This window comes from Loxodonta africana, chromosome 4, assembly GCF_030014295.1.
Source record: "Loxodonta africana isolate mLoxAfr1 chromosome 4, mLoxAfr1.hap2, whole genome shotgun sequence".
Classification (NCBI taxonomy): domain Eukaryota; kingdom Metazoa; phylum Chordata; class Mammalia; order Proboscidea; family Elephantidae; genus Loxodonta; species Loxodonta africana.
Window position 1 is genome coordinate 160108344 of NC_087345.1, and position 24703 is coordinate 160133046.

At 38.1% G+C, this 24703-nt stretch overlaps 1 protein-coding gene across 1 annotated transcript in view; it reads left to right on the forward strand.

Moving 5' to 3' along the window:
• Positions 1-24703, forward strand: part of MALRD1 (MAM and LDL receptor class A domain containing 1) — a 956759-nt gene that overhangs the window by 283697 nt on the left and 648359 nt on the right. The window contains exon 19 of the mRNA XM_064284901.1: positions 7347-7434. Within this exon, the coding sequence (XP_064140971.1) occupies positions 7347-7434 (88 nt within the window). The remainder of the gene's footprint in view (positions 1-7346; positions 7435-24703) is intronic.

Sequence of the window (24703 nt, forward strand, 5' to 3'; positions counted from 1 at the left end):
TATTTCTGATATTTTATTGTTAATCTTCTGAATTTCTAATTGTTTTTGTATGGTTTCTTTTTCTCTATTGAAGTTTTCATTTTATTCTTGTATCGTTTTCCTGAATTTTTCTATTTTTTTTTCTGTGTTTTCCTTGATATCTGAGGAACCTAAATATTTGCCTTTTGAATTCCTTGTTTGGTAGATCTAGTGTCATTTCTTCCTTAACAAAGATTTGCATCCCTTTATTTTGCTCATTTGCCTGAGCCATTGCATCTTGTTTCTTCATATGATTTGAAATTGACTGCTATCTTTGAGGGATTAAGGTTCTGCTATATATTTTTTTTTATATTTATTTATATCTTTATTGTATTTGCTTTTTTGTATTCTTTTGCTTTGTTTTGATATATCTGAAGCTTAACTTCTTCCCTTTTTACATTGTTTACATTTCTTTATATTGTTTTAATTGATGCTTTTTTGTAGTATTGATTTGTGTATGACTATGTAGCTACCAGTTTTTTAATCTATGTATGGGTTTGGAGGCTGTCAGTTGGTTAGATGTGCTTGCTTCTCACTGGTGGGTACGGTGGATTGTACACAATCTGTGCTCCTATGACATTAGTCGTGTATGATTTCTCTTAGAAGATGGCTTGGTGGTGTGTGGACAAGTCCTTTCCGTGATGTGAGGTGCCAGGTGTTGTGGGGCCAAGGTCCTTTCACAGCTCTTGAGGAATAATGTGTTCACACTGCATTGCCACAAGCAGTTAATGTTACTCCTGAAGGATGGAACACCGGAAAGGGCATGCAGGATAGGGTGCTAAGACTAGAGTAACACTCAGCCTGGGTTAGGGGTCAGCTGGGAAGGGCATGGAATTTCATGGGATCTCAGCTGGGGGTGGGGTTGGCACTGCAGGGCATGAAGTCCTGTTCAGCCGGGAATGGGAGTTGGCAGGAGAGGAGTCCCACTCAGCTGGGGGTGAGGGCAGTGTTGGCTGGGCAGGTTGTAGAGTCTGCTCAGCTGGGAGGGATCTGTGGGTGGGAGAGGAAAGGGCAGAGGCCTGCACATCCAGGATGGGGTGAGGGGTGAAGTGAAGCCTGCCTGGATTTGCACAGATGGTCTGCTCCTCAGGAAAGGGTGGTGGGCAAGACCAGGCTTAGTCAGGGAAATGTAAGCCACCTGAGCCTCATAAAGGAGATGGTAGGCATGGCAGGTCAGCAAATGTCAGTGTGGGCCTCCTACACCTCAAGGAGGGATGGTGTGCATGGCTGGGATGCATGCTTTGGCTTGGTCCAGCTGTGCCTCAGGGCACACACTAATGCAGATGGCAGGTGCATCTGGAAAGGGAGGGGAGCAGAGTCTGCAAGGACAGGAGGGGATGACTGCTTGCAGAGGGCCAGTCTGGGGTGGGGAGGAGATCTGGTTGTCACTCTGTGAGTTGAATCCTTGCTGGGTGTCTCCTGTATAAATGCCCAGGTGCCTCCACTGACATGCAGTCCCTGCACTAACTCCTAGCTCCCTCCCTTCTTATACTTACCAGAGGGGCTGGAGCTCTCACCCACCCCTCTGTCCCTCTTCTTTACTCCCTGCAAATGTGCACTCCTTGTTTACACTTTCTCCTTCTCTTAGGCACCAATGACTCGGTCTGTCTTACTTTGCTCCATGGTTTCCTGGTTCCAAAGCTATACCACTCCTGTGTTTCTCCCCTCAGGGTGCCCTGTCCCTGGCTGTGTCCTGCCCACCTTGTTGTTTCTTTCTGGGGTTGTTTGCACAAAATCTCTACCACCAGCTGTGCTGTCTCTGAGGTTGCCTTCCTGGGTTCCTTACTCTGGGTTGTTATTCAGTGCCATCCCAAAATAGCCATGCTGCTCCATGCTGGCAGACAATGTGCTGTAGATCTGCAAATCTGTTTTCCACTGGCCTCAATCTGCCTCTCCTTCCAATCAGTGCTCAGTCTGTTTCTTAAATTCTCTGTTTGATGTTCTGGGACCCAAGGTCATTTTTTTGTATCTGTTTTATTTGTTCCTTGAGTATTTGTTATCAGGGTGTCATTATGGTGTGAGTATCTAAGATGCCATATTGACCAGAAGTCCAAGAGAAATTTTCTTAAGAGTAATTCGCTCATGCCTGGATTGAAAAAAATAGATTGGGATGCTCGTGATTATCATATGCTAGTTACAAAATGCTGTGCATTAAATTAGCAATTCAGAAAAAAATTGTGAACACGATTGCAGGAAGAAGTATAGGATATATTTTTTGTGTGTTTCTGAATTATACTTTACATAGAATAAAATTCGTCCATCTTAGATGAGCATTTTTATGAATTTTGACAGTCTTTTACAGTTGTGTAACTACTGCCACAATCAGGTTAGAGAATATTTCCATCATTTTCAAAAGTGCCCCACTCCCCTATGTAGTCAGTCCTCTTCCCCAGCCCCAGCCCTTGATTTCTTTCCCTATAGTTTTGCCTTTTCCAGAATGTCTTATAAAGGGATTTATAAATTATGTTGCCTTTTGAGTCTCATGTCTTAATCTTAGTTTAGTGCTTTTGAGATTCATATATATTCTTGTGTGTATCATTAGTTTGTTCCTTTTTTTTTTGCTGAGTAGTATTCGTGCTTAACTATTCATCAGTTGAGGGATATTTGGGTTTTTTGGAGCTTTATGGCTTCTGTAAACTTATGAACAGGGTTTTGTATAGATATATGTCTTAATTTACTCGGGTAAACAAATACCTAGCCTGGGATTGCTAAGTCATATAGAAATTTATGTTTAATTTTACAAGAAACCACCAAACTGTTTTCTAAAGTGGCTACTGTTTTGCATTCCTACCAGAATGCTTGGGACTTGCAGCTTCTCCACATAGGATGTGTCTTTTTATGAATTTTAAAGAAGTTCCTTTCTTTAGAGTCTTTCTAAAGATGCATTATATTTTAAAAGATAATGCATTATGCTGGAATTGTCTATTCTTTGCTAAATTCATTTAATGGCTAAATGGGAAGTCAGTATCAGGTCCCATTAATTCTACTTTTACTTATGAATTAATAGAATCTGAAATATCTGCATAAATGAGAGGCCAATAGTTTTCATATCATTTAAAAATTTTGGTCAGTAATTAGTTTCTTGGAGACCATATACTCACAGATCATCCCAGATTTCTAAGCTGCCAGGAGGCCATTAGAAAAAAGGGGACCATTCACTAACTGTGAATTTTCTATGGGTCTTACATCCTTTCAGTCGGAGCCTGAACATACTAGATACTCCCAGAGCATTAGGATGTAAAAAATAGCTTTTATTGCTTAGAACAAGAAGCAGACACACAACAAAACAAATTTAGATCCATTTTTGAGCATTGCCCTGACTCAAAAATGCTGTCTAGGTGGAGATGATGACTCTTCTATGCGTATGCACTTTACACCATAGGTGAGGGACTTAAATACAGCCTGCCTTCTCTTGATCACCCCTCCAGGTAAGCTTAGTTATGGATGAAAACTTCTGCTTCAAGTGCTTCCGCTAGCACCACAGCCAAGGGACCATGAAAATACCTTGCCCGGCCAATTTTATATCCTAAAGCTGATGTGACAAGTTATATGGAACATAATGTAGATTTTTCCTGCCTTACCAGCCTGGGTTTGGGGAATCTCTTTAACCCTACTAACAAGCATCCAGCCTTAAGGGTAGGTGGTGGTGGTTTGTTCTGAGGCCTCATCATGCCCCCTCCCTGCCTAAGGCCTATTTCCAAGGTGATGAATTGGGGGCTCTCAGCTCAGTTGTACATGTTTAAGTGTCATCTGGATGTTTTAGAAAAACAAAGAACACCTTGATTGCTGGGGAATTCCAAGGGCTATTTTCAGAAACCAGAGACAGGAGGCCAAACTGAGTTTTTTGTCCCACATCTAATACCTAGAAAGATGAGGTGAGACAAGTCTCTAGAGCCTTATTAATGTCTTTGATTATATTAGAACTAAAAGTTCCGATATAGCTGACAAGGCTACTTCATCTTTATTTGGAGCATTCAGCAGCCCATGAAAAGAACAACTTAGAACAGCTGATTTACTTCATAAAATTTCCAAGCCAATGAAAGTTCTAATGTAAGTAGAATTGGCCTCTGCAGATAAAGGAGGTCATTTAGACTAAACTGGAAATTTCACTTGCACTTTAAGTCACACAGCGAGGTACTAATGGAACCTAGGAGTAAAATTTGCCTCCCCTACTAGACGGCTTTTTTTTTTTTACTAGACGGCAGTGGGTTGTAGGGGGTTTAATTTACAGAATGGCAATAGTGCCTTGCATACAATGGGGAGGTTTATATTTAACACCCCCCATTCATTCTTGGAAAATTACCAGAAATGAAAGCGAATTTTCTCAAATAGAGACTGTTTTCTTGGATTTGCTTTTTTTTGTGACTGCTTTTTAAGTTTGTTCTCTGAATGTAGGTCCCGCCTGGTGCGGCTATGAGTCAATGAAAGTACACCGAAGTGAAGAAATAGAAGGGCATTTATTGTAAGCACACAGGCAAGGAACAAGGAGGTGTGTACCTCAAATCAAGCTTCCCAAACAAAGAAAGGCAGAATCTTTTATACAGTCCCTCATGAGGGAGTACATACAAACATCATGGACCACAGAAGTTATCATGGCAGGCAGGCTCAGTAAGACTAATTTTTTTTTCGTTCGGTATTATAGAAAATGGCAAATAAGCTCCATCTGGGGCAGGGATCTTAATGTTCAATCAGGTCTTAATGACGTTTGGGTTACTTTAGGACATTTTTGAGGCTAGTAAACTGGTTTTGACAGGTTTAGGGCAGAAACTGAGTTGCAGGCAGCACTTATGGTCTTGAGGACAACACACAGGAGGAGCAGGTCTTGCTTGATAGTGGCTGAGCTGCCGCTGGCTGCGCTCACTATCAAGATTAATGCAAAGCTTTTGCAAGACAGAATTAAGTATAGAGCAAAGGAAGAGGTAAGCCTCAACATTTAGAACTACATTCTTGAGATGCAATTTGTTATAATGAAGGCTTTATTTTTTTAATGGCTGGCTTAATTAAATATTCAAAGGAGGATGACAGTGCAGCTATACAAATCGACATTTTTAGTATCTCAACTTGAAACACCTGTTCATTAGTTTTCAAGAATGCCCACATTTAAGGCATAAGCAAATTGAAGATTATGGAAAACTATGGTGAAAATTATGGTTAAATTGTCTTAGAGCAAGACTCAACTGTCTGTTGCCTCAGAACCTTTCTTTGTCTTCCCATTGGCATTGAATACTGATGGAAGCAATGTCAAAAATGTTCCTCATGTAATATGACATCAACTCCAACAGAAATGACCCTTGTACAGACTGCATCCTCTTAGAAGTAGTGCTTACCTGGTATGGCTCACTCTGGGTTACAGAATTTAGTCTGCGAATTTCGCAAATGGTCAGTGATTGTGACTACATAAAGACAACAAATAGAACACTTCAGAATGACTAAGCTCACACACTGGATGGAGCTATCTGTGTGTATACATCTATCCCTAACGTTAGTTTACAGATATTTATATATACAAAAGCTACGCTTTCTGTAAACTTTTTGTCTTCTCATTAATATGTTAATGATAATCATGAAGAGTGTGGGCAAGTCAAACATGTTTATTCTTAAGTATTTGAGTTTTTCTTTTTTCCTAAAATTTCTTCCAAGTCGTTTGTTAGCGTGTTCTATGTTGTATTGCAGTCATATGTGCCCTTATTAATCTAGGCTGTTTATTAGTAATTGAATATCTTTGCTTATGCCTTTTTCCCATTGTTCGCCCGAATACAAAGTCTTTTTTTCTATTATAGATAGATAGATAGATAAATGGATAGATAGATAGATAGATAGATAGATAGATAGATAGATAGATAGATAGATAGATAGATAGATAGAGATAGACAGATAGATAGATAGATTGATAGATAGATTGATAGATAGACAAACAGATAGACAGGTAGATACTTTCTTAAAGTATGCTTTGCCAAATTCTGGCTGCTGGCTTTTCATTTGTTGAGAATTACTATTGATCTTGTACTGAGTATTCTTTCTGCATCTGTGTTTCCTGTACCTATAATATTATTTTCACTCATGGTAGTGGTGAAAAGAATGATGTATTTTATATTTGGAGTTATCTACTGTACAGCATCAGGACACTTCTTGTATTACGCCATCAAATATTTCTCAGGCAATATCAAGTGGGCTATATTTGTCCATTTGTTAGATGCATAAGCCTTTTACAAGTTGGTTAATTTCCTTAATTTTAAATCTGGGAAAAAATTCTGGTAGTTCTCAAGAAGGACTAGAAATTTGGGGGAATATGTCAAGAGGTTTGAGCTCAGCAATTTGACCTTTTAAAACTTTCTTTCCTTCAACTAAGACATAAAAAAAAAAAAAGTATGAGACAATTTTTAGTGGAGGATTCAATCTGAAAAATGAAATAAAATTTCAACTCCTACATATAGCACTTGTGAGGAAAAATGCAAAGAAAAGATATGTTCATATTAAATGGAAAAATAATGTGTTTTTTAAGTTTATATGAGTTAGTTTTAAGTTCTATAGTATTAAATTTCAGTAGGATTCCTATTAAGTATTCAATACATTTGCATAAGTATTAAAATAATTCATCATGATTAATTTTATAATAGGAAATCTCAGCCCTAATCACAAACTGCCATATAACTGCCATATACCATAGTGGTCTATCAGTAGTTCACATTTTACTGGAATTTTGGTGGAAATGAAGCTCTTATAAAAGCACAAATGTCATCTGAGTTCACTGTGACTAATGTGCTTCTCAAGGAGATCTAGTAGTGATTAGCCAATTTCATAAAGTGTTATTAAATAAGGTCCATGTGAGAAAAATGTTAAAGTCCTTCTAAATGTATAAGCTAGTAACTCTGGTAGCAAATCAGGTTTCTAGAAAGCTGAGGAGGCTTATCCTTGAAAACAGATGAACTGCTGAGGCAAATACAAAGAAGGGAAAAGGGGACAATAATTTGCCTTCAAATACTTAAAAGATTAGAAGAAAACAGGGAAAAGTCTAACACTTTTTTAATGGTTGAAAGTTATGGGGAAGTAAATAGCAATCTGATATATTGAAATTTCAGAAAATCAGAACTCACTTGAAACAAAATGGACTTAATGGGCCTAATGGGCCCAATGGGGCAGGGAGCCTCCTTTGACTGGAAGTATTCAGGTTGAGGCAAGATGATCACTTATGGAGACTATTGCAAAGTATTTTTTTTCTTGTGTCAGAAGAGGATTATCTTAGATAACTTCCAAAGTCTTTTCAAGCATGATATTTCTTAATCTATTTCCTTAAATTGTCAACAAATTTCTTTCCTTTTTTTTTTTAGATTTTGGTGGAGGCTTCAGTGGGAGATGGCTTCACTGGAGACATTGCAATTGATGATTTGTCATTTATGGACTGTACCCTGTACTCTGGTAAGAGAGAATTACACACACACACACACACACACATATTTGCAAATCTGTTTACTTGGGAAAAATTTCCAAGGATATCAATATTTCATTTTCACAAACATTCCAAAATGCACTCTTTTCTGTTTTTCAAATCCACTAACCCTGGAAATGATTGTTGTAAATCTTTGCTGGTAATTAGTCTTAAAATCTTTGCGAACATAGTGAACAGGCTGAATCAGTTGTGTCTGTGTCGCATCTCCTGCAAAATATTAGAAAATCATGCCTGAAGTTAAGCTTTAATTCCATTACATTTTAGTGGTTATAATAGGCAAAGCGGTTGCCTGACAATTATATTTGTTGGAATTTTGGTATTAACCTCTCAGTTACCTTCAGGCATGTTTTACTCTCAGGCTACCGCTACCCTTTAAATATTCCTAAGGATTGTTGCCAACCATTTCCTCTCCATATTACATGGTTCTAGCCATTAAAAACTAATAGATATTTCCCAGATTTATATCTCCATCTCCATCATCTCCCCTTAACTCCAGACTTGTGTTAACCACCAACTTAACCTCTAAACTTGTATGTCTAATAAGCATCATAAAAATAAGGACAAATGACCTAAACACATACACATGCCAGACTTTAAGTAGTGTTACTGGGTGAAACTCAACCTGGACAGTGCTCACTGAGCAGTAGGACTGGATGTCAAACTCTTGGAAGGAGACCCTGGCACACAGGCTGTGGGGCTATTAAATTACATTAAAAGGGGAAGCAAAATCTCCTCCCTGGAGTGATCAGAGGCTAAGACTCAATAGCGGCCTCAGGTGCAGAAAACTTAACCTTCAGCCCTGTTCCATTACCTTGGCATTTATCAATTGGACGAGTACCAGCCTCTCCACAGGCATAATCAGGGGACTAGATTCCAAGTCTTTCAGTTGCAGCTTTGAACACAGCTGTCATCCTCTACCTCAGCATCTAAGAGGATTGACTGTCTATATAGTATCTTCCATGGAACTCTTCAGAAAGGCAAACACCTCTCTGGAAGACCAGCAAGAAGGGAATCAGAGTTAAACAAGTTTACCCTTACCTTTCAATGTCTAAAAGCAAATTCCTGATTACCAGTCACCTATCAATCCTGCTACTCCTCTGTGCACCCCTGTCTCTATAAATGACAATTTATTTCTAGTGGCTTAGGCCACTTGGCAAATCTAGTCAACAATTAGCTTCAGATATATCCAGAATCCATGAATTTTCATCACTCTCATGACTTTCTCTGGAGTCCAAGTCACCATTGTCTTGACCTGGATTATTACAATTGCTTCTTAAATGATTAGTCTGCTTCTACCTTTGAACCCTATACTTGACTCTCAAAACAGCAGCCAGAATGTATCTTTCCCAACTTACATAAGATCATGTCACCTCACTCTTCAAAACATTCCTTCTTCTCACCAAAAGAGTAAAAAGAGAATCTACAGACTGGGAAAAAAAAATTTGGCTGTGACAAGTCCAACAAAGGCTGAATCTCTAAAATCTACAGGGAAATCCAGCACCTCTATAACAAAAAGACAAATAATCCAATTAAAAATGGGCAAAGGATATGAACAGAAACCTCACCCAAGAAGATATTCAGGTGGCTAAAAGAAACATGAGGAAATGGTCTCCATCACTAGCCATTAAAGAAATGCAAATCAAAATGACAATGAGATACCATCTCACCCCAACATTACTGGCACGAATAAAAAAAAAAAAAAAACAGAAGATAACAAGTGTTGGAAGGGCTGGGGGAGATTGGAACTCTTGTGCACTACTGGTGGGAATACACAATGGTACAACCATTTTGGAAAATGAGATGGCACATCCTTAAAAAGCTAGATATAGAAATAACATATGATCCAGCAATCCCATTACTAGGAATATATCCTAGAGAAATAAGAGCCACCACATGAATAGACATATGCACACTAATGTTTGTTGCAGCATTATTCACAATAGCAATGGGACGAACTATGGTAAATACACACAGTGGAATACTACACAACGATAAAGAACAATGATGAATCTGCGAAGTATCTTACAACATGGGTGAATCTGGAGGGCATTATGCTGAGTGAAATAAGTCAATCACAAAAGCACAAATATTGTATGAAACCAGTTATAAAAACTCATGAAAAGATTTACAACAAAAAGAAATAATCTTTGATGGTTACAAGGGAGGGGAGGGGTAGGGAGAGAAAAACACTAAATAGACAATACAGAAGTGTTAACTTTGGTGAAGGGTAAGGCAGTATACAATTCTGGGGAAGCCAGCTCGACTTGACCAAGGCAAGGTCATGGAAGCTGCATAGACACATCCAAACTCCCTGAGGGACTGAATTACTGGGCTGAGGACTTTGAGGACCACGGTCTCAGGGAACATCTAGCTCAATTGGCGTAACATAGTTTATAAAGAAAATATTCTACATCCTACTTTGGCGAGTAGCATCTGGGGTCTTAAAAGCTTGTGAGCGGTCACCTAAGATACTCCACTGGTCTCACCCTGTCTGGAGCAAGGGAGAATGAAGAAAACCAAAGACATGAGGAAAAGATTAGTCCAAATGACTAATGGACCACAACTACCACAGCCTCTACCAGACTGAGTCCAGCACAACTAGGTGGTGCCTGGCTACCACCACTGACAGCTCTGACAGGGATTACAATAGAGGGTCCTGGACAGAGCTGGAGAAAAACATAGAACAGAAGTTCAGCTCACAAAACAAACAAACAAACAAAAAAAGACTTACTGGTCTGAAAGAAACCGGAAGAAAGCCCGTTTGAGTATGGCCCCTGGACACTCTTTTAACTCAGTACTGAAATCACTCCTGAAGTTCACCCCTCAGCCAAAGACAAAATGAGACTAAATGGGCACACCAGCCCAGGGGCAAGGACGAGAAGGCAGGAGGGGACATCCAAGGTTGAGAATGGGAGTGTTGATATGTCATGGGGCTGGCAACCAATGTCACAAAACAATATATGTATTAATTGTTTAAACCTTCATGTAAAGTATCATTAAAAAAAACTCTACCTCATTAAGAGCAAAAGTCAAATTTCTTTCAATGGCATCCAAGGAATAAATGACTGTCCACTTCACACCTACCCAACTTCATCCTCTAGTTCACCTCTCCCAAATACAAAGACCTCTCATCTAATCCTTGAGCACTCCAGCCCGCTTGTCTCAAGGCTTTTACACTTGCTTTTTCCTCTTCCTGGAATATATTCCCCCCTGATATCTGCTTGACCCCATTCCTTACTTTCGTCTGTTCTCTACTCAAAAGTGGAGTCTCTTCCTTTAAAAAAAAAAACAGCATTTATTTTCTCCGTCTTTTATTATTTTTCTCCACAGCACCTACCATCTTTATAGTTAAATTTCTATTTTCTGTTTTCTCCCAGATAATATCAGCTGTATGAGAACAGGGTTTTTGCCTGCTCATTGCCTTTTCTCCAGCAGCTAAAACAGTACCTGACACAGAGTAGAACTCAATAAATAATTGTTGAATGGATGAGTGACTTGATGGAGGCATGTCAAATAATTTCTAAATGTTTTTGTATTCTCTTTTAATACTGTAGATTATTATTATCATTACAAAAGTATTAAGTACTTCTGTGTACAATATGGTAGGACCCTGGTGGCACAGTGGTCAATCATTTGGCTGCTAACCAAAAGGCCAGTGGTTTGACTCTACGAGCTGCTCCTTGGAAACCCTATGAGTACTTCTACTCTGTCCTGTGTAGTCACTATGAGTCGGAACTGACTCAACAGCAATGAGTTTTATGGGTTTTATGTACAATATACTGCATTATATATCAATCAGCCTTTGTTGAAAGTCAAATCTTGGTGGTTTACAATCACAAGCATTTATTTCTTTCTCTCAAGCTTGTAGGTTGGTGGAGAACAATGACAGCAAAAGTAAATATTTCTTGTTCATGGCTCTGAATAATTCTATGTGGCTCCAAGCTCTATAGCTCTGTTGCATGTGTCCTGTTGCTCTGGAACAAAGGCTGAAGGACCTAATCTGCATCTGGGACATTCTGTTAAATCAGAAGGTGGGAAAAAAGAAAGCTTACTTAAAGCTTCTATTGGTACCTGGTGTACATCATGCCTGCTCATGTCCCATTGGTCAGGGTAAGTCATGAGGTCAAGCCTAACAGTGGAACAGGCAAGTATTCTCTACATGCAGGGAACTTGACAGAGGTTGTTGTTGTTTTAGCTACCGTCAAGTCAGACTCCAACTCAATGAGATCCCATGCACGACAGAAAAAAACAATGCCTGGTCCTGTGCCATCCCCATTATCACTTACAGAGCAGACCGTTTTTATCAATAGGGTTTTCACTGGATGATTTTCAGAAGTAGAATTCCTCCTAGTCCATCTTAGTCTGGAAGTGCCACCAAAACCTGTTCAACATCATAACAACACAGATATCTCCACCGAGGGATGGGTGGTGACTATGCATGAGGTACATTGGTCGGGAATCGAATATGGGTGTCTCTCTTAGTTATCCGGTGCTGCTATAACAGAAATACCACAAGTGGATGGCTTTAACAAACAAAATGTCATTGTCATCGATCTTCCCCTGGCCTATAAGCTTCTCAGTTGAGGGACCTCAGTTCCAAAGGATGCTCTCTGCTCCCAGCACTTTTTCTTGGTAGCATGAGGTTCCTCTCTCTGCTGGCTTCTCTCTTGTTTTATCTCTTATAAGATAAGAAGTGATGCAGGCCACACCCTAGGGAAATTCCCCTTATATTGGATCATGGCTGTGACCTGAGTAAGGGTACTGCATCCCACCCTAATCCCTTTTAATATAACCTAATCTTGCCTTATTAACCAAGGCAGAGATTAGGATTTATAGCACATAAGACAATCACATCAGATCACAAAATGATGGACAGCCACACAATACTGGGAGTCATGGCCTAGACAAGTTGATACACATTTTTGGGGGACAGAATGTAATCCATAACAGTATCTTGCATGAAAGGCAAGAATTCTACCACTGAACAATTGTGACCTCACCTGACAAAAGTAAAAAACCAAAAAAACAAACCCGTTGCCACTGAGTCGATGCTGACTCAGAGCAACTGTAGGACAGAGTAGAACAGCCCCATAGGGTCTCCAAGGAGCAGCTGGTGGATTTGAACTGCGGACCTTTTGGTTAGCAGCCAAATTCTTAAACACTTTGCCACCAGGACTCCTGACAAAGGTAGGGAATATATAAAACTCTTACAGGAGAGGGAGCTGATAAATGGGCTTAATAATACTGTCTACCACTGTATGTGTTATCTGTGTGTTATCTCTCAGAATCCTATAACTCTATAAGGGTCTAGAAAAGCTTCTGCATTGTTAAGTGTGTACATGTTGAATTCTGAATAGCACAGACACTTTCTATCCCAGTATTATGGAGGAAAGTGAGATAGAGATAAGCAGCTTTGAAATGGCATAGCACAGCGTCTAGTTTTAGGGACCACATTTTTTTTTTTAATGTTAACCACCATTATTACACTGCTCATCAAATACACCAACCCTGCCAAGAAGAGGCTATCGTTTCCATTTTACAGATGTTAAAAATTAAATTCAAAGAGGATGAGTGACCTGACTAAGAATACAAAATTAAGGGCAGGAATGAGATTTTAACTTAATTAAGCTGATCTGATTTCAACGCCCACAGCATTTCACACAGAGTCTCCCAGTCCTGAGCTCAGTGACCCCAGAGGCACAGGAGAACAGAAAAGAACAAAGAAAGCATACACAAGTCACCATTGATACTGTTGCTGCTCTCGTCACCCTGTTAAATGCATTTTGTGGCTGATGGTTCCAAGGCGCGGGAGGAGAGCTGCCAGAGGCCTAGGCAGAGATGTGAAGTATCAGTTACAGACCGTTAATCCTTGTTTTCTGGTTCCAGTTGTGGAAGAAAAACATGGAACTTTAAAAACGGCTTGAACTGTGTGGTTTTTGTGTTGGCTTCGTAACAAAAGAAACATTGAGTTGAAACCATAAAGCCTGTTGAAGATTTAGGTTTTATAAAGAATTTCGTTTAACTTTGCGACAAGATGAAAATAAAAATAAATATCAGGGCTTTTAAAAATATTTCTATCAATGTATATCAATCAAATTTTTTTTTCTTGGCATATGTTAGCTGAGATGGCATTGGTGCAGGTATGTTCACTTACAGACACCACTTTGCTTTCAGTATTAACTGATTATTTGTCTACAGCATTTTCCCCAATAAGACAAACTAAACAAATAAAAACTCACAAACACACACAAACAACCAAACCTCCAAGTGTAGTTTTCTGCATTGCCTATCATGTAGAAAATTGCTAAAAAGGAGTAGATTATCTCTTTTTTCACCTAGTCTCTCGAAATCAACCTATCTCTGCCAGTGCCTTCCTTGTTATTATAAGGACATCAGTATTCTCTAGTACCCAAACTTGAAATTCTATAGTCATCTCTGACATTACTCTTCGCCTTTCCCAATTAAAAAACTCTAAATATTGCCTACATTTGTTTTGTTTTTCTCATTATTTTTGCCAGGATCTTGGTTTAAGATCTTTTCTTTTTAATATATATCTTTATTTTTTATTGTGCTTTATGATAAAGTTTACAGCTGAAGTTAGTTTCTCATACAAAAATTTATACACATATTGTGTGACCTTAGCTGAAATTCCTATAATGTGACAGCATACTCTCCCTTTCCACACTGGGTTTCCGGTGTCCATTCAACCAGTTCCTTTCCCTTTCTGACTTCTCATCCCGCCTCTGGACAGGAGCTATCCAATTCTTGTGAAGGGGATGCAGAACATTTTTTTAGTAAACTTTGTTATGCCAATGGACCTAGATGTCCCCTGAAACCATGATCTCCAAACCCCCTCCCCTGCTACTGTGTCCTTCAAAGTGTTTGGTTGTGTTCAGGAAACTTCTTAGATTTTGGTTTAGTCCAGTTGTGCTGACTTCCCCTGAATTGTGTGTTGTCCTTTGCTTCATCTAACACCCTCAACCTTTTCTTGAATTCTTATAACAGTGGTCTCATTCAATATTTGTCCTTTTGCGACTATTTCATTTAACGTAATGCCTTCCAGATTCATCCACATTGTGAGATATTTCACAAATTCATCATTGATCTTTATGGTTGCATAGTGTTCCATTGTATGAATGTACCATAATTTGTTTATCCATTTGTCCATTGATGGGCACCTAGGTTGTTTCCATCTTTTTGCTATTGTGAACAGTGCTGCAATGAACATCGGTGTGCATGTATCTATCTGAGTGACTGCTCTTATTTCTCTAGATATATTCCAAGGAGTGGGATTGCTGGATCATATGGTACTTCTATTTCTAGCTTTTTAAGGAAGTGCCAACTCAATTGCCAAAGTGGTTGTACCATTTTATATTCCCACCAGCAGTGTATAGGTGTTCCAGTTTCTCCACAATCTATCCAACCTTTATTATTTTGTGTTTTTTGGTTTAGTGCCATCCTTGTTGGGGTGAGATACTATCTCATTGTAGTTTTGATCTGCATTTCTCTAATGGCAAATGATCATGAGCATTTTCTCATGTTAGCCGCCTGAATGTCTTCTTTGGTGATGTGCCTGTTCATATCCTTTGCTCATTTTTTAAATTGGATTATTTGTCTTTTTGTTGTTGAACTTTTGCAGTATCTTGTAAATTTTAGAGATTAGACCCTGAAAGGATATGTTGTAGCCAAAATTTTTTTCTCAGTCTGTAGGTTGTCTTTTGACCCTTTTAGTGAAGTCTTTTGATGAGCGTAAGCATTTGATTTTTAGGAGGTGCCAGTTATCTAGTTTCTCTTCTGATGTTTGTGCGTAGTTATGTTTTATGTGCTGTTTATGCCTTAGCATTGTCTCTATTTTTTTCTTCCATGGTGTTTATCGTTTTAGATTTTATATCTAGGTCTTTGATCCAGTTTGAGTTGTTTTTTGTGTGCGTGGTGTGAGGTATGGGTCTGGTTTCTTTTTTTTTTTTTCCAAATGGATATCCAGCCATGCTAGTACCGTTTGTTAAAGAGACTGTCTTTTCCCCATTTAATGGACTTTGGTGGCTTTCTCAAATATCAGCTGCTCATAGGTGGATGAATTGACATCTAGATTCTCAATTCTGTTCCATTGGTCTATGTATCTGTTGTTGTACCAGAACCAGGCTGTTTTAACTACTGTGGTAGTATAACAGGTCATAAAATCACATAGCGTGAGGCCTCCCACTTTGTTCTTCTTCAGTAATGTTTTACTTATGTAGGGCCTCCCCGTTTTTCCATATGCAGTTGGTAATTTATTTCTCCATCTCATTAAAAAATGTCATTAGAATTTGGATCAGGATTGCATTGTTTTTGTAGATCATTTTGGGTAGAATTGACATTTTCACAATGTTGAGTCTTCCTATCCATGAGCAAGGTATGTTTTTCTACTTATTCAGGTCTCTTGGTTTCTTGCAGTAGTATCTTGCAGTTTTCTTGGTACTGGTCTTTTAGTCTCTGGTTAGATTTATTCCTAAGTATTTTATCTTCTCGGGAGCTATTGTAAATGGTACTGATTTGGCAATTTCCTCTTCAAAGTTGTCTTTGTTGGTGTAGAGGAATCCAACTGATGTTTGTATGTTTATCTTGTATCCTGATACTTTGCCGAAGTCTTCTATTAGTTCCCGTAGCTCTCTTGTGGATTCTTTGGGGTTTTCTGTATAGAAGATCATATCATCTGCAAACAGATATTTTCACTTCTTCCTTACCAATTTGAATGGCTTTTATTTCTTTTTCTTGCCTAATTGCTCTTTCTAGGATGTCCAGAACAATGTCGAATAAGAGTGGTGATAAAGGGCATCCTTGTCCAGTTCCTGTTCTCAAGGGGCATACTTTCAGACTCTCTCCATTTAGGATGATGTCGACTGTTCACTTTGTATAAATGCCCTTTATTATGTTGATGAATTTCCCTTCTATTCCTATTTTGCTGAGAGTTTTTATCATGAATCGGTGTTGGACTTTTTCAAATGCCTTTTCTGCATCAATTGATAAGATCATGTGATTCTTATCTTTTGTTTTATTTATGTGATGGATTGCACTGATTGTTTTTCTAATGTTGAACCATCCCTGCATACCTGATATGAATCCCACTCGGTCATGGTAAATTTTTTTTTGATATGTTGTTGAATTCCATTCACCGGAATTTGGTTGAGGGTTTTTGTGTCTGTGACATGAGGGATATTGGTCTGCAGTTTTCTTTTTTTGTGATGTCTTTACCTGGTATTGGTATCAGGGTTATGCTGACTTTGTAGAATGAGTTCAGGAGTATTCCCTCCTTTTCTACACTCTGGAATACCTTAGTAGTAGTGGTGTTAACTCTTCTCTGAAAGTTTGGTAGAATTCTCCAGTGAAGCCATCAGGGCCAGGGCTTTTTTGTTGTTGTTGTTGTTGGGAGTTTTTAAATTGCCTCTTCAATGTCTTCTTTTATTATAGGTTTATTTAGTTGTTCTACCTCTGTTTGTGTTAGTTTAGGTAGGTTAATGTGTTTCTAGAAATTTGTCCTTTTCCTCTAGGTTTTCAGATTTGTTGGAGTACAATTTTTCATAGTATTCTGTTAACATTCTTTTTTCAGTTGTGTCTGCTGTGATATCACCATCTTATTTCTTATTTGGGTTATTTGCTTCCTCTCCTGTTTTTCTTTTGTCAGTATCATCAATGCTGTATTGAATCTGTTGATCTTTTCAAAGAACTAGCTTTTAGTCTTATTAACTCTTTCAATTCTTTCTCTATTCTTTATTTCATTTAATTCTGTTCTAATTTTTATTATTTGCTTTCTTCTGGTGTCCTAGGGCTTCTTTTTATTTGTTTGACTTGTAGAGTTAATGCTTTGATTTTGGCCCTTCTTTTTGGATGTGTGCATTTATTGCTATAAATTGACCTCTGAGCACTGCTTTTCCTTGTCCCAAAGGTTCTGGTAGGATGTGTTTTCATTCTCATTTGTTCTGTCAATTTCTTTATTCTGTTCTTAATTTCTTCTAAAACTCAGTAGTTTTTGAGCAAGGTGTTATTCAGTTTCCATGAATTTTTTTTTTTTTTTTTCCTTGCTTTTTCTGTGATTGATTTCTACTTTTATGGCTTTGTGGTCAGAAAAGATGCTTTGTAATATTTTGATGCTTTGGATTTTGTTAAGGCTTGCCTTGTGGTCTATTCTGGGGAATGTTCCATGTGTACTGGAAAAGAAAGTATGCTTGACTGCTGTTGAGTGGAGTGTTCTGTATATGTCTATTAGGTCAAGTTTGTTGATTGTGGCATTTAGAACTGTGTCTTCATTGAGCTTCTTTCTGGATGTTCTGTCCTTTACTGAAGGTGGCGTGTTGAAGTCTCCTGCTATTATTGTAGAGCTGTCTATTTCTCTTTTCAGGTCTATTAGAGTTTGTTTTATGTATTTTGGAGCCATGCCATTGGGTGTGTAAATACTTAGTAAGGTTATGTTCCTCTGGTGTATTGACCCTTTTTTCATTATATAGTGTCCTTCCATATACTTCATGGTAGATTTTACTTTAAAGTCTATTTTGTCAGAGATTAATATTGCCACTCCTGCTCTTTTTTGCTTGCTGTTTGCTTGGTATATATGTTTTCCATCCCATTGAGTTTTACTTTGTTTGTGTCTTTAAGTCTAAGGTATGTATCTTGTAGGCAACATATAGATTGCATTTTTTATCCATTCTGCCTCTATCTCTTTATTGGTGCATTTAGTGCATTTACATTCTGCGTAATTATGGATAGGTATGATTTTAGTGCTGTCATATTGCTGTATTTTTTTATTGTGTTGTTGACTGTTTCTTTTTTCCCCTTTTCTGTGCTGAGTCGTTTTTCTCATGTATTTTCTTTTCAACATTTTCATTGTAGTTGATTTTGTATTTGCTGGATCTTTACGTTTTTCTTGTTTTTTATTTTGATGTGTAGGATCGTTAGTTTCCTTTGTGGTTACCTTAATGTTTTTCGAAGTTTATACCAATCTTTTACTTCTTGATATTGCCTTGACTTCCTCTCCATATGAAAGTTCTATGAGTACATTATTTATTCCCTTTTTTTTGTTTGTTTTAATGTTGTCATTGATATTATTGATATCCCTGTTTCCCTATTTTCAGTGTTTTAACTTTGATTTATTTTTGTGACTTCCCTGTCTGGGTTGATATCTGATAGTTCTGTCCTGTGTTCTAGTCTAGGGTTGTTATTCAATCTTATTCATTTTCTAACTAGAGGACTCCCTTTAGTGTTGCTTGTAATTTTGGTTTGGTTTTTACAAATTCCCTAAACTTCTGTTTATCTGGAAATACCCTACATTCACCATCATATTTGAAAGAGAGTTTTGTGGGTATTTAATTCTTGACTGGCAATTTTTTTTCCTTCAAGGGTTTATGTATGTCACCCCATTGCCTTTTTGCCTGCATGATTTCTGCTGAGTAGTCAGAGCTTAGTCTTACTGACTGTCTTTTGTAGATGACTTTTCATTTATCCCTAAAACCAAAAAAAATCAAACCTGTTGCCATCGAGTCAATTCTGACTCATAGAGACCCGATAGGACAGATTAGAACTGCCCTATAGAGTTTCCAAGGAGCATCTGGCAGATTTGAACTGCCAACCTTTAGGTTAGCAGCTGTGGCACTTAAGCACTATGGCACCAGAGTTTCCCATTTATCCCTAGCTGTTCTTAAAATTCTCTTTATCTTTGCTTTTGGCAAGTTTGATTATAATATGTCTTGGTGACTTTCTTTTGGGATCTATCCTGCACGGGGTTCAATGAGCTTCTTGGATAAGTATCATCTCATCTTTCATGATATCAGGGAAGTTTTCTGACCACAAATCTTCAGCAGTTCTCTCTGTATTTTCTTTTATTTCCCCTCCATCCTGGTACTCCAATCACTTGTAGGTTATTCCTCTTGATAGAGTCCCACATAATTCTTAAGGTTTCTTCATTTTTCTAAATTTTGATGTGATTTTTCCTAAAATAAATTGGTGTCACATGCTTTATCTTCAGTCTAACTAATTTTGACTTCTATTACCTCAATTCTGTTCCTATGATTTTCTATTGAGTTGTCTAATTTTGAAATTTTATTGTTAATCTTTTGGATTTCTGTTTGCTTTCTCTCTGTGAATTCTTGCTGCCTGTTAAATTTGTCATTATGCTCTTCTTGTATAGCCCTCTTAAGTTCTTCTGTTGCTTTGCCTGTGTGTTTCTTGGCTTGGTCTGTGTTTTGCCTCATCTCCTTCCTGATCTCTTGAAGAGCTCTGTATAGTAATCTTTTGAATTCTACCTAAAGTAACTGCAAGAATTTATCTTCCTCTGGGTTGTTTCTCGGTTCTTTGTTTTGGTGGCTTGCTGAAGCCATCATGGTTTGCCTTTTTATGTGATTTGATGTTGACTGTTATCTGCAGCCATCAATAAGTTATTATTTTTTTAATGTTTGCTTATTGTGCCCTAGCTTCTTGTTTTGTTTTATTTTGATTTGCCCAAATAGGCTGTTTTTGTGAGCTACTTTGATTATTCGTGTCTTTGAAGCTTTCATGCCCTATCACTAGGTGGTTGTGTGACCCCAGGAGTCCATTTGTTTTTCTTGTGTGGATTCAGCTCAGGTCATCGGTCATGGAGTGTGTGGTGCAGGCTCTAGCCTACAGTTCTAGACAGGCAAGAGTGATAGGTATAGGCACAGATATCTGGTTGCTGTAGGGGGCCATGTCCTGAGCACAGCAGGGGGCTGACAGCTGCCCCTGAGTGCCTAGGTGGAAGGAGTGTCCCCGTTTCCTAGAGTGCATAGGTGGGTGGGTTTTGCAGCCAGAATATGGGCACCCAATGCTTGGCTATAAGGACTGGGAGGCACAATTTATGGTCAGACCACCTGTCATGTGAGTTTAGGTGGAGTGGGTGGAGCCACTAGTCCTCACGCTGCTGATGTGGGTAGGTGAGGACCCTACTTAATTGGCAGGACAGTGTCAAATGTCACAAATCTGCTACCCCCCCCCCTTAGCTGTTACAGGTGAAAATAGGCTTCAGGTATAAACCCTGTTGTAATGTGCTTATAAGGGCCTATGCTGTTGAAATGGGCCCACACAAGTCCACGCAGGGGTAAAAGGTATTCAAAGTCCGTGGACTGTTTATGCCTGTGCCTAGGCAATGGGGCTGTGCCTGCCTTGAGTTCCTGGCTTAGGGAAGCTGGCAGATTATTTTTTCTTCTTTGTTAATTCGTTCCCTCTCCAAAGCCAGGAGAATGGCTAGGGGACATGACGGGTCCTATTTCTGGCCCAGGGGGCATGGCAGTCACTGAAGCTGAACCAGTACCCAAGGCAGAGCAGAAAGGGGGCACATAAATGGGAGAGAGTTACTTCCCAGACAACTGAAGGGTTTTTGTTATTCTACATGGTACTTTAGATGCTTATACTTATCTTTTGCCTATTCAGCACCATTTCTCCATGGTTCCAGAGGCTTGAGTAGACTCTCTGCCTCTTGGGTTCTCTCCATGTGGAAAAAGTGTCCAGAGCACTACTGCTTGCCTCAGCCTGCACATGCCACCAATGCAGCCTGCAGGGTGCCGGCCAGGTCAGGTCTGGCAAATTCTCACTGATTCTGAACTCTCTCTCTGTCCCCCTGCCACTCAGTCCAACTCCTCAACTTTTTCTTTGATGTTCAGGGCTCCCAGATTGTCATATAGCATCAATTCACTCGTTTTTTTTGGGTCTTTGCTGTAATAGGGACCATAGGATGTATCTGAGTACTCTGCTATCTTGGGCCCGCCTCCTTGGCTTAAGATTGTTTTAATGTGAATTATAAGCTTTAGAAGCTTTTTAACTGCAAATATTTGCTAATTTTTCCCAACGGGTTTTGTGCCATAAACTTATTTCTTTTAATTTTGTCCTAGAACATCATCATCTGCTATTCTGGAGCTATTCTATCTCATTTTCTAACTTCTAGTTGTTTCTAACTTAATTTTCAACATCCACTCTCAACTATCTGTTATACCTCCTTTGCTTCAGTACTTTGATGATATAAATTTTTGTCTTAAATCTAATCTAGGAGGATGCTAGAGGAGAGACTATTCAGGCAAACTTAAGTACAGTGCCAGGGAAAGTAGGAAAACTTAACCGTACAATAATACCCTGTATTTCTCTGCATCAGTGTATGATAATTTTGTCCATTCCCAGAGTGGATAATAGTGTGCAATGATCACAAAGTTAAATAGCTTTCTCCTTCAAGGCTTTTTGAGCTGAAACTATATAGCTTCAGACTTTTAGACTGGATTGCTTAGTAAGAATTGCCTGCAGAAATTCAGATTTAAAAGAAGTACCCCAAAGGAAGTATTCACTTTGCATTATTCCTTATATCCTCCACCAGCAAATCAAGAAGTGCATTTCCTTCAGCAGAACACATACCAAAATCAAGAACAAAAAGGAATTTTATTTACTAGAACACAGCTTATTGGTGAGATCAAAAACTAAAAAGAAAGGGCTGAAGGACCACAACCACCACAACCTCTACCAGACTGAGCCCAGAACAAGTAGACGGTGACTGGTTACCATCACCGAGTCCGCTGGCAGTGTTCATAATAGAGGGTCCCGGACAGAGTGCAGAAAAAATATAGAACAAAATTCAAATTTTAAAAAAAAAAAAAAATCAATCTTGCTTGTCTGACAGAGACTGGAGAAACCCGAAGAGTATGGCTCCCAGATACCCTTTTAACTGAATACAGAAGTCACTCCTGAGGTTCACTCTACAACCAAAGATTAGAGAGGTCTATAGGTCCAAAAATAACATATGTGAGAGATGTGTTTTGTAGTTTAGTCATGTATGGGAGACTAATGGGCACACCAGCCCAAAAGCAAAGACAAGAAGGCAGGAAGGGGCAGGAAAACTGGATGAATGGAAACAAGGAACCTGGGGTGGAGAAAAGGAGAGTGTTGACACATCACTGGGTTGGCAACCAATGTCAGCAAACAATTTGTGTATTAACTGTTTAATGAGAAACTAATTCACTTGGTAAACTTTTCACCTAAATCACAATTAAAAAAAAAAAAACTAAAAAGGAATTTTATTTCTTAGGATATAGCTTATTGGTGAGATAGCTGGGTTATTTGGAAAAATGAAGCAGTGACTATATGATGTCACAACATACTGTTTGAAAATTGAAGAAAAATACTATTCACTTCTTATTCAATTTTTTAATTTCAGAGCTCAGCATGCATGTTAAAATTATTAGTTATTAGAATAATTAATTATTAGAATTGATGGAATTAATGTAGTTATCAGTGGTTTACTTTTTCTCGTGACAATTGTTACTAAAGTAGTGGAACATCTTGCAACTGATGGCGCCTTAAAATTTGGAAATTATAGTACTTATAGAATTGAACTTGACAGCAACAGGTTTGGTTCAGTATTTTTTTAGAGGATGGTTAATTACAATTTTGATGATTTTTTCCCCTCACTAAATGTCTTTTGTCATTGTTGTTATACTGAGTGAGTTGTTTGGATATTTTGGCATTCCAACAAGAAAGGAAGACAGAAGAATTGATGCAATCAAACTGTGGTGTTGGCGAAGAATATTGACTATACTGTGGACTGCCAGAAGAACAAACAGATCAGTCTTAGAAGAAATACAACCAGAATGCTCCTTTGATGTGAGAATGGTGAGACACATCATCAGGAAAAACCAATCACTAGAAAAGGACATCGTGTTTGCTAAAATAGAGGGTCAGCAGAAAATGAGGGAAATCGCCAGTGAGATGGACTGACACAATAGCCTCAACAATGGATTCAAATACATCAACAATCATGAAGATGGTGCAGGACCAGGCAACATTTTGTTCTGTTATACATAATAAGGTCAGTGTGAGTCAGAGCTGACTCTAAGCCAGCTAACAGCAACTTCATTAGCCTTAATGGATCACCACTTTATTTATAAATGCTTGCTTGTTCAGGTTTCTCTTCTTTCTGCAAAGATTAATGTTTGTTTTAGGGTAAATGAAAAGGGGAAGAATGTGAGTACTGTTGTGTTGACTTTTAATATATCACTTGTAGCTTTTCACCTTGTAATACTAAGCAGCATGGTGTATGCTTGTCTCAGAATAATAAAACAGATAAATGCACTCTGTTTTGAGATTCTTTTTTCTGCTACATTTTTTCTAAAGGAAGTACAGAGTCTGAAGGATGTGCCAAATTGTTGGAAATATATATGGCTTAATATATACGATCAAAACAAAAATCAGAAATTTGAGACTCAATGTCTGGGTTCTGAAATTGTTTCTTTGGTGGACTCTTATAAAATGATTTAGACCTACTCCTCACTTATTGACTATCTTGCTATCCAACATTTCACATTTACAATAGTAAAAAATCTACCATCTATTTTGTGCATTAACGATGTACATCTGGCAGTATTGAACACTGAGGAGTGAGGCAAGGGTAACACTGGCCGTGATAGTTAAGGTTTGTATCAACTTGTCTGGACTGTGATTATCAGTGGTTTGGTGGTTATGTAATGATGTAATTTGGCAGTTATATGATGTAGTCATTCTCCATTTTGTGATCTGATGTGGTCATCCTCCATTTTTACATAATTCCAATTTTTGCACAATAACCTTATCTTTGGAGCCTAATCAAATTAGTAAGTGAGGAATAGGCATAGTATATAGTTTTTTTTTTTTTTTTTTGGTTATTTGTAGACAAAATAAAATATGTTGGAAAAAAACCCTATGGTTAATCCAGTATAGCATTTTTATTTTGTTCCTGATGATAAAAAGAAACTGGAAATAAAATTAGAGAAATTGCTAACTTAACTTATTTTTAATTAAAAAATTAATGTTTATAATTTTTTGTTGAGGAAAATGATAAATACCAAAAATAGAGAAGGCTATGAAATACATTTTAGCTTGAAAATTGTCCAGCTGTCGTCTATTTATTATAACTCTCAAATATAGTAGAATGCCTGGAAAGATGGAAAATGTCTTATGATACCTGAAAAATTCCACTGAACTATTATATTAGAGCAAAACTAGTTCAAAATAGTTGACTTGCTGTTGAAGACAGAAGCCCACACCCCATAATATACTGGCAAACATCTGGGTCACAGTTGTTATAAATCATACCCAAAGAATAGCTATGTTTTAGTAAAACCTACTCTTCCTGGACAGTAGTTCTAACACAAGCACTTTAATACAATCATGCTAAATGTAGTTGTTTTAGCTTGAGGGTATAATGCTTAGTTATTGTATTAAATACAATAAGAAAAATAC